We start from the raw sequence: 19,473 nt of genomic DNA, 5'->3' as shown, positions 1-19,473 counted from the left end.
TATGTTTATGGTACTTTTCTGTAAGCCGTGTGCTAGTAAGAGGAGGAGGCAGCTTAATATCTGCTGCAGATTTGCTTTTCCTTTCTGGCAAGTTCCTGTATGTACATGTAAGTGTTCGTTGCTGAAAGGGCTAATGAGTACCAGACCAGCTGCATTTGACATTATGAGAAAAGGGGCCATCTATTAACTCACAAGCCAGGTTTCAGCCAGCTGTGGATATTTTCTTTTTTAATTATTACTTAGCCTGTCCATAAAATTGGATTATGCTTAAATTATTGGTGCTGTTGTTTGGAATACAATACAATATTGAGTTAAGAGCTATGGTTCAGTGTTACATATAGGGTACTTAGAGTTAATGTGCCTAAGCTGCACCAGAGGGTTTAAAGAGAGGTGAGAGCACTTTTCTCAGGTTTTACCATCTGGGTTTTGGCAGGTGGCAGGGGATTAGGTTTTTCCTTGCTCTGAATTGCAAGAGGTGGTGGCTAGCAGAAGAGTTGAGCAGTGTTTTAATCATTGATATGGGAACTTTTTTCCAGATTTCTTGGCAAAAAATGAAATCTCAATTTAATTTTTTAAAGCTTATTATGAAATGAGTTATACCTCTTTGAGTTTAACTTAGGGTAATTTTGGGAGGGGGGATTCTCTTCAATAATCAGTATTCTTGTGACAACATGGTAATCAAATTAATAGATTAGTGCATCTTTATAGTACCAGATTAGAAGAACTCTTCATTCTGAAACTAGGCCTTGGTCTTCCATACTCTGAATATTATCTATTATGAAACTTCCCTTGCTTTTTGACAGTCACTTTCTGACCCGATGCATCATCATCTGAAAGAGACCTAAACCGAATTGATTCACCTGAGGTTTTTCTCTACAGAGAGGTTTATTAAAATCACGTTGGAAAGTCCTAAGTTTAACTGTCACTTTGGCTTTAGTCTTGCATTGCAGAGATCAGTTCCTGCTGCATGTATATACTGCTACATAGGTGTGATAAAAGCAAAACAGATGTCTCAAGCATGTGAAAATGAACTGATTTAAATTTATCTACATCAATTAGAGATGTCAATTTGTTCTTCCATTAGGATGGGAAATACTGACTTGTTTACATGCTCTTTTTCAAGTATATACAAACCAAAGAGATGTTTGTGTGGGGTTTTTTAAGTTGCTATTAGAAACAACTTTTAATGGAGTACAGTTATAAGCAGATGTTTTCTGCGCAAGAGATCTGGGAGGTGATTGTTTGGTGTTAAGGTTAGCTGCAGATAATCAAATAGCTGATCTGTTCATATACTTGAAAATACTCAGTTCTTTATATGCTGACGATGACACGTTCTTCTGCAATAAAACTTAAGTATTACCAGAAATTGAATTTTAAATAAATTAAGACTTCTGACGAGTTTCCTGATTTCAGTTTTCATTGTAGTAGTAACCATGTGACTAAAACCTAAAAGGCTTTGATGGTATGCTAGGAAGCTTGCAAGTTGTGGTAGTATAAACAAATTTGACTCTTTAAAACAAACTGTGTGTAATACTTGAATGTATAGCTTTTTCGTGCAGATTCTGATTTTACTACAAAATAGAAGAAAACTGAAGTTGGCCATACAGTGAGAAGTGGAGCTTCTCAGTTTTAGTGTTACTGCAGTGCTTGAGGAGTTTGAATATTAACTCCGTCTTATACAGAAGTTGCTTATACTTTGTTTCTTTTCTTGGTATGATGTATTTTAAAATACATATTGTTGTTTTTCAGTGCAGCTGAAGGATAAAGGACCACATATGTGGTTTCCTGGCTTAACTTTTTTAAAAACCATATTGAGCATCAACTGGTGAAGTGTTGTCAGCTTTGGTATTTGAACCAATAAACAAACTTGTCTAAATCGTATCTCCCAAACAGAAGTTTTAGCACAAGTTGACTCAGTATTAAAAAAATCTATGGCAGGCTTGCCACTTGATGTCAAGAGCACTTCGTGAGCCACCCGGTTTCAGAAATGTTCAGAATGGTCCAAAATCAGATACTAAACTAGAAAAATGCAGTACATGTATTGGAGACTGAAGGTGAACAGTGCTAATTCTGTTCTTTCTAAACAAATGTGTTGTGTTGAACTTAAGTTGTCTCTGGAAATAATTAGTGGCGAGAGTCCACCTACAGTTTGAATTAATGCTCCTACAAGAATTTATTGTTAAATTGTGGTTTTTGTGTCGAGTTGAGCAAAAGATTCCTAACAGCACTTGTACTTTGTCTGCATGTGTATATACCCGTGCGTGCCTGCGTGCACTTGTATAACAAGATCTTAAGGCTTTGTTTTGGACAAGTATTTCTGTAGTGGAAAATTGGTCTGAAGAAGGGGGAACTGTTCCCAAGCTGAGGTCGTGTTTCCCTTTCGTTCCCATCCCCCTTCCCTGGCAGAAGTGAACTTTATGGCCCAATTATAGAATCCCTTAAAATGCTAGTTATGATGGAGTGCCAGCATAACCCAATAATATAGGTGAGGCTGACATCTGTCAGTATCTAATGAGGGTAGCCTTAGAATCAGGATTTGGAGTTTACTTCTCTAATTTCTTATAAATCTGACCCATTGTATCAACTTAATATTTGACCTGAGGATTAAAAAGAAAGAACAGGCTAGAATTTTAGGAGAACTTGGTACATGGGTGTACTCTGCAAAAATCAGTGCATATGTGATTCAGTTGTGAAAGTAATTGTTTGCAGCTCACAGCAAAGTCATGAAGGAATAAGACCTTGGCTAAACTGCTCAGGAATAGAAGTTCTCTATAAAAATAGATGACACATAAATGGCAGGAAATGAAGCCAGTATGGTCATGTTTTGAAGCCACAAGGGTCAGATCCTGTCCTGTGTTACACTGGTGCATAATCAGTCAACTTAAACCCTGTGTTACTTGAGAACAGAGTTTGGCATGGTAAGGTGAACTGCAAAATGTGACTGATTATTAGGAGTTTTGTGGAAGCACAGCTACAGCTTTCTCTCTTCTTGTTTGAATGCATTTAGTTAGAAATCTAGAAACCTGGTAAAACTCCTGGGTTTGGAGGCAACTCCTCTGTTTATGTTGATTCAGAGCTGATTATAGTATGCAAGTCTGTTAATTCCTCTGTCAGAGGAATAACATATTAGAAGGCTTTGGCTACCCAGGATGGTCTCTTTGTTTTTGAATCCTGAATGCTGAATACTGAGAGATGATACTGCAAGCAATCATATTCTTAAATAGTTTTCTTGTACTGTTCAGGGATATCAACATTTTGAGCAACTGTGAAGTAGATAGTATATGGGCATATCCCTATGTGAAGGGATGTGTGTGTAGCTCATGTTAATAATGTGAGCGTGCATCCTTATTTTCCAGTTTGAAATGCAGAAAACTAGATGCATCTTTCTAAAATCTGTATGAATTAGACATTATTTAAACAAACTCTCTATAAAATCACTTTTTCATATTATTAATGGAGCTGGTAATATGCACTTTAAGTTGTTTCTTGTTTCCAGAACCTGTGTTTTCTTTTCTGAAGGGAAAGGTAAAAGTTCTTGAATCGGAAAAGATGGAACAACCCTGGCAAAACATGAATCATTTCTGCTGGGGGAGTACACGTGCTTACATTGTTTCCCTCTGTGCCCTTCTACTACAAAACCAGATGTGTTCATCATCCCTGTATGAATACAAATGGTGCAGCTGTTTGTTCATCACACATCGCTCATTAATGCACTTGGCTGATGTGAGTTTGTCAGACTGAAGCCTCTCAAGCTTGTGCAGCTCAAGCACAGTAGAGGCCCAATTCCACATTGTCCAGCTCTTCAGTTTATCCATAAGGTGGATAAATCCACTATCCGTATTGGAGATGTGCTTAGGGTCAAGCAGGGAGTGGGAAAATAACTAGATGAAGGTGTGCAAAGACAGTTGTTTCCCTTAAGGCAGAGCAATTGCTTGGGTCCTGCAAGAGACCCCAGACTGCAGCGGCTCCAAAGCAAGAACAGAGCTAGAACCCATCTTCCAGGCTGCTCCTCCTGCTCTTTCAGTGCCCTTTGGAGTCTTTTCTCTGTGGTGCTTCTTTCTCTTTGAGGAAACCTCTGTTCTAATGCATCTGTGCATTTCAGATGAACACTGCTGCTGTATCTAGTAGTTGTCTCGTTTGGCTTAATCTTCCTTCTCCCTGGCCAAAGTCTTACACTGTATTATTCAGCTGAACAAAGCAAATGTCATTATATTCCACTTTCTTTGATGCTATATTGATTATCAGCCAGTTCAGAACAGTTAAATCTACTGTGTGAGCCTCTTCTGTTTTAGTTAATGGAGTAATTCATAGCATCTGTAGGTATTTATGCTTGTGGGACTGGTACTAAGAATAGTTGAAACTTTTTTATTTAATTACATGCAGGTGAAATAGGTAGGCCTGATGTTTGTAGAATGTAATTCCACAGTCTCATAATAAAAGATTGCATGGTTTATACTTACTGAAACAGGAAAGGTAGAAGGTTGCAGTTCACAGATCCACCGAACTAGAAAATGTGAGGTGCCAACATCTTATTTAAAATTCCATACTGTAAACTCTTAAATGCAGTGTAATGTTGGCCTGGGTTTTATTGCTATATATGTTCACTCCTTTCATGTTAGTATTGGTGTTGAATCACATTCTTGACTCTATTAAGTACTGCATTAACTCAGCTTCCAATTTGTCTTTAAAAACAAACAAACAAAAAGTTAACCCCTGTGATGAATGGTCTTGGACCTGTGGAAGCTGCTGAACCCCAGCACCTGAGTTTCCTGGCAGTGCATGTTAGCTCTGTACTGAACTGCTTCTATCTGACTAAAACTTAATTAGAAAGGAATGAATAAAAAACAGTAGTAGTGTTTTGTCTGCTTAAAGTTTAGAGAAGCACCTTTAGACTGACAAATGTTTCTTTTAATCTGCTGAAATTCCTTAATTTCTTATGTTGTTTAATGTTGGAACTTAATTGAGCACATGTGCACACTAAGCACATGGGGGGTGAGCTGGTAGCTCTGAGGGGGCCTGGGGGTTTTCTCCTCAGTTGTTTAGATGATCTTTGCAAACCACTACAAGGAAAAGATGTGGAGAGGATATTTAGTTTGAATGTGAAATTTCATTTCATATGTGGAGTGCCTACCATGAATAATTTTTGTCTGACTTTGGGGCAAGGGGGAAGCAGGTGTTCAGGTTGAACTTAATCCGTGGTGGTTGTAATCCCTGCTGTATTTGGGATCTTCCACACTTGTGGTGTCACATGTGGCTCTTCGGAATTTGGTGTGATAGCAGTGATTTTCACTGGGTTTTACAAAGTTTCCTAGCTAAATGAGTAGGCTGCTGTACAGGTCTGAAGACTGCAGTGCATGAGTCTGTTCCCAAAAATCTCCCCACCAGTGCAGGTGACCAACGTGTGTGGACTGCAGCGGTGCTCAGGCAGAGGACGGGACCCCCAATCTCCCCTGAGTCTTTGGATTTTGTTTTTCTCACTTGTAGACCTTAACTATTCCAATGGTTTCTGTCAGCTATCTCACAGCACAATCCCGCTTTTTTCACAAAGCAAAAGGTAGACGTTGCAATGCATTCAAGCCCTCTGAACTGCAGCTTTACATGTTACGCTGGTACAGTATCACATCTTTCAAGCACAATTGTGTGATGAACAGCCTTGTATTCTTGCATATGTGAGTATAATTGGACAAATTCAGCATTTCACTTAAATATTTCTATTTCATTAAGCCATAGTATTTTTTCAACTAATAGCACTAAATAAAAAGCCAAATTAAATCACAAGTTCTTACAGCTCATAAACAGAACTTATAAGGATACTGTGGCACAATTTAGAATATAAGCATAAAAATCTAGGCCAATAAATAGATCAACTTTCATGGTAGACTACACCACAAAACTGCATGCTTAAATCTAGAACAGTCTGGCTAGTGGAAGATGAAAGCCTGTTACTTCATGATGCTGTTTAGTATCTGATGTGAAATGAGTTGATGTCAGTTTACTTCTCTTCCTGGGCACCTACATCTAAAAAATTAAAATAACCTTTGAAGATACAGCAGAGACAAAGTAGTGAACAACTCTCATTTCTAGTCATAGCCATACAAGCTGTGTGTCAGCTTGTATTGATTTTTAACTAGGTCTGTGGCTTTGCAAATAGGATTTACCTTATTTGAGTACAAGAACTGCAGCAGTAATTTTATCTCCAATGTAAGGAATGGTTATTATATAGTTAAGTGTCTAATTACATGGCAAAATGGTAGCGGTTGTTTGCTCTTTCTCATTCATATCCAGTATTCCATGTTTTTTCTGCTTCCTAGTTATAGATGATGAAGCAGGCATTGCATTTTTGAATATAAAAATACATGTCAAATTTCCAGGAAAATGAGGGATAACTGCAGAGCTATAAAAAGTGAACAGCATGTTTGGTTCCCAAAGTGAATTTGGTCAGAGATTAGATTTTGCCCATGAAGGTGTCAGGAATTTTCTAGGGATTTGATTCTGTTTCCACAAAACGCATAAATAGAAATGTTTTTGTTAACTACTTGGTTTGTAGCTCAATGCAAGAAAAAAAAAAGACCTCTTTGGTTTATTTCAAATACATAGTTTAAAAATCTGCACTTTTTGATTTCTCATTTGAGCAGGGAGAAATTCTTTCCCAGTTAACTTTCTTTTTTAACTTTTAGAGTGTATTAGGAAGCCTCAAGCATATAACATGAAGAATACTATATTGTTTTCCTCCTGTCAGCACTGCTTCATACTGATGAAGCAGTATTTCTTCTCACCTGCAAGCTTTTTAAAGCTAAGGTTATCTGTGAATACTGAAGTGTTCACAAAATGCTCGGTGCTATTCAAGACAGAAAAGTCAGTCAAACGTCAAGAGCTTTACTCCCCAGAAAGGTTAATAGTTTGTTACATGAACACAGCATTTTTCTTACTGTTTTTCACTTTATGCATAGTAGAAGATACAGGGATTAGAACTGCGATGGGCTATTTTTTAATCTATACAACCAGCTGAGATTTCTAATCGTTTACAATAAACACTGTATGTGTCTCCAACTTGAATTGTCACAGGTCATGATATTAATGCAAATAATTAGATGCATGACGTGAAAATTCAGTTTACAGGAAGGGACACTGTTCACATCGATTTGTGGTAGGATGTGATGTCAGTCAGGTGAGGGTATGTTCAGAAGGCAGTTTTCAACGTGATTGAGCTGCTTAGGATCAGTCTTTCGTGACAGTTTGTTCTTATAATTTAAAGTCCTTCCTTAAGTCTCCCTCTTAGCTTCATTAAAGGAAGTCCCTTCAATGTAATGAATTTGTACCATGGTTGGACTTAATTATTGCTGAGGCTAAACTGTAACCTCTTCGGGGATAGGTTAGTGTCTGAGATACGAACACATCATGCTGTATGTGGTGCTTCTGATCTAAAACTTAACTGTGGTATGAGTAACCAACAGTAAAGGCATTTGGTTTTGAGCCAGTCTGACTAATCTATAGGAAACATAAGTCCAGGAAGTGAAATAAGGACCTGTGAAGCCCTCAGAGGGAAATGCAGCCCATCTAACTCGCTCCTTCCCCATCTCCGTTGACTGGCTAGGTACAGGGAAGCAACAGAAAAATCCATGTGTTGCTCCCTGCTTGGGATGCCTCTTCAGTGTTTTATGCTTGGATTGGTTCCTGAAATTCCAGGATCTCCTCACCACGAGGTCCTCTGCATCACCCATATCTTTCGTATCCCTGGTAGAGACCTTAACAGTCAAGAAACCCTATGGGGGGGTATCTCTTAAAGCAGCATCTCTTGTCTTGTGTAGTCGTAGGCAAAAGTCTCAGGATGGGACAGAAAGCAAGCCAGATAACTACTCTAATTAGTCTGATGAATTCTCTTTTTTCCTAAGCCTATGGCTCATCTTGTCATGATGACCTAGTGCTGAGAAGCAGTAGGATGGGCTTAGGGCTTTTGGTGGTTTCAGGCTTCCTCTGCCCCTTGCTTTGTGCGAGGCTGCAGCTGCACCTCTTCAGAGCAGCTGTATCTTCCACCCCATTGAAGAGTGAGGGGGAAAATGGGTGGACTTGGTATATGATGGGGGCATGGGGAAGAAGCATGAGAACTGCTGCTCCCATTATGCACGAGGTTTTCGTGCACATAAATGACTTATTTTTTTCCCTTGACTACTGTAGCAAATGCTCTAGTTTTGTTAGTAAAACAAAAACAACCTTTTTATTGCTTTTTATATTTGGAAAGTGATGTATTATGGGTTTCTAAACTGGAGGTTTAGTAAAGAGTACAGACATTAGCTTCCTTTCAAGCTACTCTGGGCCTTTCTTGTTTGCTTTGTATGGCAAGGGTCTAGAGAGATTTCTTTTATTTCCTTCCCCACCATTGTTTTCGGTACAAAGTTTTTTTTCTTAATATTCAGACATTTTATCGCCTCACTTCTTTTAAAACTCCGAGTTTCTTTTTTTTCTTTTTTTTCCCATCACACAAAAGAATACTTTTAGCTGATTGAGTTCTATCCATTGCCAACTGTGGACTCTTTTGTCTTGTTAGTCCAGCATCCTTTATAAAATGAGGACCATTGAGCAAGTACTCGCAGGCTCCCCACTGAGCACAATTGTGCTTGAAAGGTGTGGTACTGTACCAGTGTAACATGTAAAGCTGCAGTTTAGAGGGCTTGAATGCATTGCAATTTCTACCTTTTGCTTTGTGAAAGAAGTGGGATTGTGCTGTGAGATAATAAATCCACCTATTTTTAGTTCGGTGCGGTTGTGACAAGTGGGTGAACAAAGAATCAGTTGAATGCACTTGCTGTTGTGTTGAAACCGGCTAAAAGTTCCCATTCAAGTGGTTTCAGCACAGTACAGCTAACAGGCAATTTTCCATTTATGTACACAAACCTTCTAGAAAGACAGCTGTGTGGTTGGATTAATTTCTAGCAGTAAATTGAATAAAAGATATTTTGAAGGGGGACTCGGGAATTCCTTTCTAAAACATTGAAAGCAGAACTTTCAAAGCTTTCCTTTATTTGATTGCTTTCCTTCCCAGTGCCTACTATAAGATTTAAAGAACTGAAAATATTGTCCCCTATATGGAGATACACAACAGGAAATGTGTTCTTTTTCAAAGCAATGAGATAAAATTAGGATTAAAATATCCTTTAACACTTTCTACTTCAAAAATAGACTGTTTTGCTTTTAAGTAAATATGAGAGAAGTTCACACCTCTTAGTCATAAAAAGCAGCTCAAATGTTTGTACTTGAATAAGCTGTAAGTGAGCTTATATAGAAATATTTTGAAAACAGGAATGTATTTTATACCAAAACTGTTTTCATAGGGGAGTGAAATTTGGAAATAGAAAGCTTTTTGATCATGCAATGTTACCAGTTTTGCTGATGCTAGTCACATGCAAAATTGGATGTGGGTGTTAACCATGGCTAACAAAGACTTTGGTGAATTCCTTCTGACAGAACCGTGGTAAACAGTCGCGTTTTTTCTGAAAGCTGATCTTTGGATGCAGGTCTTGAAGTTGCATAAATCAACTCGTAAATGAGGTCTTGTTTGTGTCTGTCTAAGCAAACTAGATTATGCATTATAGATCCTTCTGGCCCGAAACCTATGACCTGTTAACTAATCATCTAATGTATATTATAAGATATGAAAGTTCTTTGAGCAAGAGAAGAGCTGTGTGCGATACGGGCATAAAAAACCTCTGATCTGTAGTGAAAAGTGTCACACTGAAGTGTTTTCATGTGGTGCAGGCTTGGGGAATACTGCTGCAGTGTCTTACCTGTGGAGAGATACCAATGATGGTGAACCTCCATCCCATACCGGTACTGCTGTTCACTCCTCAGCCTAGTTGTGCTGTGATTAAACTCCAAAACTCAAGTGGTTTGCTTTTTATCTTTACCCGAGCTTTTCCACAAATAAACTTTCTGTGTAGGTTTGATTGTAGGGATGACCAAGGAACTGTATGAACTTGCAGAGTGGCAGTGGGTTTGTCTGCAAGATGTTCCACATGTAACATCAACCCTAAGGGGTCAGGCAAATCACTTGACCTCAGTGAGGTTTCCTTGCTCTCTTCTCCTTCATCCAGTTGTATACAGGCAAGGCTGTCTAATTCGGATTTCTTCTGAATTTGTGAAGTTTTGTTTAAAAACTACTCAAAGATATTGGCAAGCTGCTCGTTGGCTGCTGGTGTGCAGTGGTGAAGTAGAAAGATTATCCAGTGCTCTGGAAGAGCATTTGGAATATAGCATACTGGGAATGTTGCAATGTTCCTGTTTCATCTGAATATGTCAACAAATCTAAAATACTTAACAAATGACAAATTGGGGGAGGAAGCTGAAAATGGGTGTGAAAGTTGGTCTTGTTCCCTGTGGATCTACTTGTAAAAAACCAACATGCGTATGTGAGACTGGAGTCACTTAACCAGTAAGATATTGAAAGCCACCACAACTTTATTCTCCTGGCTCTTACGACCTCTGAGAGGAGCCCTGACTATTTCACCCCCCTCTCACTCTGTGCTTGTATGAGGCAGAACTTAGATTTCAGTAAGTGAGAGACTTCTAACTTCTGCTGTCTCTGTAGCCCTGTTTTCCTTAAATGCTCCTTTTGGATTCTAGTCGAGGATCCCTTACAGTTACATGAGGAACTTGGGCATTTTAATTCTTTATCTGAAGAACAGAGGTAGCACATTTACTGAGGTTTTCTTTTCTTTTTTTTCCTTTGTCTAAATAAAGGTGAGTGCCCCTCTGTTTTTAATATACTCTTCATAAACTGAGTTCTCAAATTCCTGAACTCTTGTTCAAATGGTAACCAAATGTAAGACAAACGAAGTCGACTCTGGACTAAGATGCTTCCGGTAGAAGCTTGGTTTTCTCCTGCTTTGAGGTTACCCAAAGGTGCCATTTGCCTCGCAGGCCCTCGCTGTCTCTGAGGTGAGGCCTGAGGGCTCATTGTGTGCACACTTGGGAACTTCGAGAAATTAATTGTTGATCAGACAGATTAGGTCATCTGTCTGACCTAAATGCTGACGTTACCAAATGCTATGCTCTGGATTTGCCAGAAAGCTAAAACATCAAGCTGGGTGTCTGTTGTTCCTCATTTAGTTGACTAAAGCTAGGTTTTTCAATCTTTCTGCATAAAAAATGGGACTGGTAGTTTTGCTCACTAATGGGAATCTACATAGGCAAAATATCTGTGCAAAACCAGGTTGCGTAGTAAGTAAATACTGTTCTTCCTTCTTTTTTCCACATATGTGGCACTCTAATTTTGAGTACAAACTCTCAATCCATTCAAGAATTTAAGGATTTTATTCTGCTCCTCCCGCACAGTCATGGTTAATACATTCATGTATTTTTTTTATTGCAGACTTTAAAAAATTCCAAAAGTCTTTGCTCCCTTGACTATGAAGATGATGATGATGACACACAAATGAAAACGATTGTGTCATCCCCATGTGACTCAAATGATCTTATGAACATCATCACCCCTGGTTCCAGTCCGATGAAGGAACAGCTGGATGAAGTAAGGCATCATGGGTCATGCCAAGGTAGCTTCAAAACAAGGGATTATAAGAAAGCAGCTGCAGTATGTGAAAGCGATGAGGACACAAGTGATTGTGAGAGCACCGAAGAAGGCATCTTTCCTCTAGACTGTGGGGACCTGGACCTAGAGCAGATTGAAAACAACTGAGACTCAAAGTTGTGTGCTAGAATCAGAGTTGTTCTAAATTAAAATGATAGAGGGTTACCTTTGCCATGCATAATCCATGTCCCTGAATCTCTGTATTGCCTATCTTGGGCCTGTGTTAGAAGAAATGTTTCAGGTGGGGGAAAAACGTGAACCATTGTTACCTGTTTAGTCTATTGATCAATATGTGGATGACAACAAAAAAGTAGGAGGTTAAATGTTATTTTGAACATTAAGGAATAATTTTGATTAAAAATTTCCTAACAGATATTTTGCATTTTTATGGCTTTTACAGTTCTGGAGAAAAAGCATCTCTATTTTGAAATGAATTTTCAGAAGGGCATTCTATAAAACTAAATCTGTCTACAGTGATTCTGGTGCGGGTATATGTTGCTTTTGTTAAAGAGCTTAATGTGAAAAGTGAATTGCATAACAAAATTGGTAATAAACTTTCAGATAGAACTCTTAAATATCTGGTTGACAACTGGTCCAAAATGCTTAACTGCCATCTTCGACAGTGTCTGGTTAAAAAAACTTCATAACATGTACAAATGTTCTTTTCATACATTCAGGACTTTTTGATCAAAATATGGTAGTGACCTTAAAGGTTAACATTTTCCATGATTTTACTACTTGAATTGTTTTCTAGCCTGAAGCAATGCTAATTTAGGTGGGATAAAACTGCAAGTAGCTGCCCACCTACTTGGTCATTATGTTTTCTGTGGTTCAAAAGAATGTACAAACAAGAGCACTTGAACTTTTAGACAGGGACTTTGTAATGATCAATTCCCCAGGAGGTGATCCCTTCAGCAATACTAGAAGGAAAATAGTCCTTGAATTAAATAAAATGACATTTTGCTTTGCACTTGTGTCTGCTTATGAATTTTACTAGTGGAAAACATGTGGTCCGTGGCACATTCTGTAATGTGGTACTTGGGTGCAGAATTGGGTGGAGGGGGAGGGCAGATTTCTGGTCGTCTGAAGAGAAAGTGAAGTTAGTCTGGGGAGCTGGGGAATAACTCACGCTGGATCCCAAGAGTGTGTTTCAGTGACTACATACGCTGCAGTCATCTCAAATGTAATACTGTATTCATTGCAGACTATTGCAACACATACTTGCTTTGTTAGTTCAGCTACAATAAGGATTTTCCTGAAGAAGGGGGAAATTAATCTCAATGGTTTTAAATTGGATAGAAGTGGGGAAGCTTAGGTTATGGTGTTTCAGTGCATCGTGTTAGTCTGCTTTTAAATGAGCCAACTCCTACTGTAACTTGTACCATAAAACCGAAATACAGCAACATATTTTAAGTCAGCTAGTGGAATGTGATTAAGGTAAGAAATAAATATCTTGAGGCATATGACAAAGGCTGTGGCAAGGTATGACACAGGCTCCAGCCTTGTAATTAGGGTCAGCCTTTGATCGTGAAGAGAATTGGCCTGCAATTACTGAACCAGCTTACATAACTCAGTATCTATACAAAATTTTAAAAGTTTGGATAGCCAGTAAGAAGCTCTAAACTTTTTTCTTGCTTCTATGACTCCTACTGCATATACAACTACGAGTGGCAATCATCTCTGATACTGGTACTGGTATACGTGCATAATAAGGTGCAAGAACGCTAAAAAGACTTGTTGGGTTCTTGATATGTTAATATATATTGTGTGGGAGAAAGTGAAGCTGCTCACTATTGACAAAAATCATTCACCTTTTTCTAGATGAGTAAATAAAGGAGTTGCTGTTGGAGCAAAGACTTCAGTTCCTTCAGAAGCTCCTGTTAATCGTGTGCATCTTGCCCCACGGATATTTGCTCTGGTGCTGCACAGAGCATACAGATGGTGGCATACACATGCACAAAGCTATTTGAAATAATCTTATGCAGCTGAGGATCACTATTCTTGCTACTTCCTCAAGAAATAGCTACTTCAAGAAGTAGCAAGTGAGGTACAGCCAGTTCCCCTCGTGGGTAGGTGGGAAATGCACTCTGGTGCGGTGATCAGTCATCGTGGGTAATGGAGCAACCCAGCTCCCTCCTGGACTGCAATTACGAGTTGCAGAACTACACTTCTCTTTGTGTATTCTTCTTAATTGAGCAATAGAGGTAAGTAAAATTGAATCAACTTTAATGGAGGATTGTAGCAAAGGCCAATAGTACAACTGGGATCGCTTAAAAGCTAATTTACCTATTTGAAAGCACTCTAGTTAAAAGTGTAATGGCATGCAATGAGAAAGCTAATGTGGCAATCCATTTGGCTCTTCCCCCCCGCCCCCAAGGAAGACAGGCTCCTGGAGGAAGTAAAACAAGAAAATACCTCAGAGGGCATGAATAAAAGGAGGCAAGATGTGCTTTGCAAGGAAAGAAAAAATACAGTAACAAGAACTGAAGCTATTAAGACAGTGATAAAGCAAAGGCAAGAGTAGAAGATCAGATAATATTTGTTCTAGCTCTGAAATATGGTCTGGCTGTGATCTCAGTGAATTGCCTTCTCTAGCCTGAAAGGCAAGGTTCTCCACCTCCCTTCCATAGGTGCGTTGTGTTCGGTCAACACAAAGCCACATTCCTACCCACACGCTTGGGGTAGGAAAGGGTTTCCCAAGTGAAGGTACAGATACGTTTGCTTGTGGTAACACAGGACTCGGTCTCCTGGTAAGCCAGCTGTTTAAACAGCCCTTTCATGGAGACAAACAGAAAGGAGTGGGTTTAGATACTGAAGAACAAGTTTCATGAAAGTAGGAAGTAGTAATTACCCAGTTTAGGCTCTTATTAGCGGGTGACAGGAAAATAAGTGGTTGAACAGCTGTGCAGTAACGCTGGTGAATGAAGAAATCTGCTGAAAGGAATCTGTGCACTTTGTCTACAGCTGCCAATGTAATCCCCCCGGAGAACCAAGAGTAAAAGGAATTACTGCTTAAAACTTGCTTCAGATGGGGCAGGCTTTGGCTTTGCATCACGCCCGAGATCTGAAGTCCTACTCCAAAAGAAATTCACAGATGATGAATTTGGCACTCGGTGATACGATTAAAATCTGTAGTGGCTGTTGGGCAAATACAGAAGGCGGTTTGCAAAGAGGGAAAGCATGGTTTCAGAGATTGAATTGTACTTGGTAGTGGGCTGAGCTAGGCTGTGAGCAGCTCTGGTCGGGGAGTGGTTTCCTTCCGTCTTGCACCCAGCGTCAGAACAGAAGACCGCATTGCATGGGGTTGGGGGAGTTGCTCTAGGTCACTTATCTTTCATTTTTATTAGCAACCTGGATAACAAAGTAGTATGCACGTTAAATTTGCAGTCAACAGGAAACTGGAGAGATGTGAAAGATAAGATAGCATTAGAATTCAAAATAGTCTTGGCAACTTGTAGAAATGGTTGCGACAGGGAGGAGATGGTGGGGAAAGGCAAGATCCTTTTCAGCAAGGCGCTAAATTTAGATAGGGTTAAACTGCACAAATTCAGAGTCACGCCAACTAGTTAGCGTTATTTCAGACAAGGGATCTGGCGGTTTGTTCTGCTGGTGGTAGCAAAGCAAGCTTCAGGCTAGGGTTCACAAATGGCGATATATTTGGTGAGACTCAAGATAATCCTGTGCTTCACGGGAGCACCTGTAAGTCTGCAACTTGAGATGCTGCACTTGGGACCGAGAGCGCAGTGGAGAGTGGCAAGAGGGATATCTTGAAAATGTGGGAAAATGCACTTCTGAGGATACACTGAAAGAACTGAGTTTGAAATCATACGGTAGACTGGGTTTAAATTGCAGCTAGGATGAGTGATGGTTTCTTCTAAGGCCAAATATAAAAAAAACCCCCAAGGATAGGGAATTACTGAACAGATGTGTGGGGAGGTGGTAGTAGCTCTTCCACAGATGGAGATCTGTTATGAGCAAGCATCTCTTGCTCTTACTCGTCAGGAGTAATAGCTGTGTTTCAGCTTGCTTTGGGGCAGAGGAAAAGGCTGGCTGACTTCCCACAGTCCTTTCCTGTTCCATTTTCCTTGGGATCTGTGCGACTTGCATCTCCAAGCGAGCCCAAAAGTTACAAGGTAAGTAACTGCTGGAGGAAGAGGAGTTGAGAATAACGTGGCAAGGAAAGCACGCTGGAGCAGAGGTCGGAGCTCCCAGTGCATGGTTCAACTGTAATCTATAGATCCTATTCAGAGTTGACATTCGCTAGAATATAGGCCCCTATGTTGTAAGCTTGGGCTAAATCATCTTTCTGAAAAACATAAATACGTATTTGTCTGTATCCAAGTCCATTCCGGTGGGGTGGTGCCTGGTGAACTCTCAAATTGCAGGTAAAGATGCCGATGATCTGCTGGTGAAAAGTCTCTGCAGAACCTCTGAAAACACACGGGTTTGTTGGAAAGTCCTCGGTGGTGGTTGGCAGATGCCAGAATAATTCTTCTCAATCTGTTCACTGTGTTTATTTTGTGAACGATACGGTGTTCGTTTTTAAAAGTACTGGAGTATAGATCTGTGTGCTTAGACAGTGGGCTTTCACAGCAGGGCTCATCCTCTCGTTTGAAATCCCCCAGTGCCGCTCAGCACATCACCAAGGCCTTGTCCCTAGAAGAGGTGAGCTGGCTGGGTTGGTGGCACGTGTTGCCTGTGCTCACCTTGCAAAGGACCCGGTCCGGGAGCTGTGGGCAGCCACTTCCACCACATCTCCATCTGCCTTTTCCTCAGCACTATCGAGGGACCAGCATCAAACAGTCGGGATCTGGGACCCTGCTGCTGTGGCTGCTTAACCTTGGACACCTTGGTGGAGCTTGATAGTTGTTTAACGCACACAAAATAGAGTTTGAGAGGAGCGTTGCTGCCATATGCTTAGCGGCCCATTCTGGTGTGTTTTCAAAGTGAGTTTTGACATCAGTTGTTTTGGAGTTTGGGTGTAATTAACATCATCCAAGTTACTGCTCCCACCACCATCTGGTCAGCACAACAGTCATTGGGTGCTTTTACTCTCTGCAGCTTCTTGGACCCATCCGGCAGTCCTGCTATTATGGGTTTTTGCTATTGAAAAGTGAGTCGGAGATCTATGCTGCGAGGGATTTGAGCCAGGGAAGCATTGCATGAACTCTATGGAGACAAGTTTAAAACTTCCTTAGAGCAGCATTTCACTTCTTAAAACCCAAAGCATAAGATTAAACGTTTTATGATGTCTCAGTTTGGACATAGAGCTGTGGTGTCCTGATTCAGGTAAGCTCGTCTGATGCGAGTGATGATGTGACTTTAAAGTGAGGGCTATTCTGTTGAGTACTCAAGACTTGTGTCCCACTTTCCAAAACAGGCTGAACTCCTCCCTGCAGCAGCGTGGGGTGAGAACGTATTCCCAGAGCACTCAGCTATGGACGGGGGTGATGTTCAACTGCCCCAGCAGTTCTTTGCTCTTCCTTGCTTCATCTGCTTTATCTTACAGCTACTCTACGTCAGGTGGGGGTTTGAGACACTGTCTGAACGGGTTTCTGGAAGTGTCAGAGCCGTGGCTCCTGGCTAGGTAGCTACAGCAAGGGAAAGGTCGGTGCTGTAGCCCTTACTTGTGAGGTGTGCGGTAGCAATGGGATTGCTCATCAAAATACAGGGCTGCTCACATCTCAGGGAAGCAGATGTTCCTCAGAATCCGTTCTCATATAATTCTCAGGCAGAAGAAGAGGGAGATCTTGGAAAAGAGAGACAGAGGATGGCCCTGTACTGTCTGCAGCTTTTGCTTTTTTGCAGCTAATGAGGCTTCGGTCCAGCGTACGACCTGATTTTGCTGCGTGACCCTGCTTCATCCTCCCAAGGCTCTTCCCATGCACCGAGTGAGACGTGTTCCCGTGGAAGACTGAGCACGTCATTACATGAATGGAGAATCTTGCCTAACGCAGAAAGGTGCATGAGAGCAAATTACAACTCTGTAGGCAGCCTTGCATCTGCTGTTGCTAATGCTGAGGGACTTAACAATTTTCATCTCCCTCTAAGACACAGTTTTAAAAACATTATGTGATACAACTCCTTCACTGAAAAAAAAAAATGGAAATATACTAATTCTGCAGATTTGGTCATCAGCATTGCCATGATCTTAAGACCCACAACAAAGTCATTCACTATGCGAGCTAACAGCCTGCTGCTTTGTTTATTGTCTGATAACGTGGATCCACCAGAGGGGAAATAAGATGCATGTTCTGCAGATGTCTTCATAGCTTTTTCCTTACCAAGAAAGCAATGTCCATGCCTAGGGAGCATGGGTTTTACTCTGGATTTTTTTAAGTCTTTTTATAGCCAGACTTAATGATCTAGTTCTGATGATCTAGTTCTGTTTTACCCCTCTGACTCATTAGCATCCTTGATGCCTCCCCATCCCCATCAAGCTGTTCTGACCCCCATGCTGCTCAGTTACATCCATCATCCTCTCTCAGTTTGAAAAATCATGTCCAGAGCTGGTTTGTCGGAAGGGTTTGGGTGGTGTGGGAGTTATCCGGCCAGCAGCAGGCAGCTGGGACGGCAGACGCGTGCCCAGCACGTATGAAATGTTTAGAGAATTGAGATGCTGAAGTCTCAAATCTCAAATTAGAGTTTACAAACTGGCGTGGTTTTCCAGCCCTTAAAGGAAGGTCAAAATTGGATGAAATTTTACAGGAATCACAAATGCTGATTTGTGACTAGCTTTGTGATGATCACAGTAACCCTGACAAAGTCCCTGTAGATGCTAAGGCTTCTTACTTAGATGATTGGTGGTTTGGTTTGTGTTTTTTTTTTCAATTGAGCAAAGCATGGTATTTTTCCTTCCTTATCTTTTTATGAAGAGTGTTGAACCAATTTAGCTTTTTTTTAACAAAAGGAAGGAATCAACCCAAAGCCAATATCTGACATCGAAGAACTTTAGCCAAAACACCTTTAAGTCATTGGAAACAAGTCTAAAATCAGGATCTTGTAATGGAAAATGTTGGGTGACCTGTTTGGAGCTCTTCATCACGTAGGGCAGGGTGAGTGTGTCTGACTTGTCTGTCTAATGTGAATGTTCTGCTTTCAAATGTTGTTATACTGGAGTCTATCTAGGGCAAATGAAAAAATGGTGACAGAAATAAAGATGGAAAAACCATGGAAATCAACAGAAATAGAGAAATATGAATAGGAAAAAAAAAAACAGTATAGGAGATCATCATTTAAACCAAAGGGCTTGTGGCACAATGTCAGAACTGTAGCAAATGCAAGTTGTCCTATCCTGTTTTTTTTTTTTTTGGACTGAAACACATATTCCTTCTAAAGGAAGGCATTTCTATCAGTCTGCCTTAGTCAGGGCGAGTGGGAACGGCTGGGCTAGTCTTTGGGCACCAGCCTCTTTGAGTTCTTGCCAAGAAAAGTTTCCTAAAACCATTGCTCTTCAGGAAAAGAATGTGATTTTAGCCCATAAGCAGGAAAGGACTGGGGCTGTAAATCTTGTTTGTGCATTACACAAAGCTATCTAGCCCTTGAACTCCTGAAGACGTGTGTATCTTGCATAGTAAGAGCTCTTTGGAACGGTAGCAGTGACCCTAGAGGCCTCAGACAGAAAAAGAGCGACTCCTAAATGTATTTTTTTCCCCCCCTAGCTAATTTGTCTAATGCTGTATTTTCACACACTCCAGTATTCAGCGTTACACCTGTTGCTAAATCCGCTCGCAAATTGTAACATCCAACCTCATTTCCACACCTTCCTTTAAACTTCCCTCCCGCTAAGGGCTCTGCCCCGTTGGATCTGTTTCTATTTTCTTTTCTGGGGCACTTCTATACCCGAGCGAACCCAATGGCTGGAGAGGGGCCGAGCCGGGAGCACCGCGGGT

General features: G+C 40.5%; 1 protein-coding gene across 5 annotated transcripts in view; it reads left to right on the top strand.

Moving 5' to 3' along the window:
• Nucleotides 1–12,551, top strand: part of FAM53A (family with sequence similarity 53 member A) — a 72,847-nt gene extending 60,296 nt beyond the window's left edge. For all 5 annotated transcript variants that reach the window (XM_075148533.1, XM_075148528.1, XM_075148530.1 and 2 more), the window contains exon 5: nucleotides 11,366–12,551. In XM_075148533.1, the coding sequence (XP_075004634.1) occupies nucleotides 11,366–11,689 (324 nt within the window). In that variant the 3' untranslated portion in view covers nucleotides 11,690–12,551. The remainder of the gene's footprint in view (nucleotides 1–11,365) is intronic.
• The last annotated feature ends 6,922 nt before the right edge of the window (nucleotides 12,552–19,473 follow it).

Source organism: Calonectris borealis, chromosome 4 (genome assembly GCF_964195595.1).
Source record: "Calonectris borealis chromosome 4, bCalBor7.hap1.2, whole genome shotgun sequence".
Taxonomy (NCBI): domain Eukaryota; kingdom Metazoa; phylum Chordata; class Aves; order Procellariiformes; family Procellariidae; genus Calonectris; species Calonectris borealis.
The sequence above is the reverse complement of the archived record's forward strand: the minus strand, read 5'-3'. Positions and strand labels throughout refer to the sequence as shown.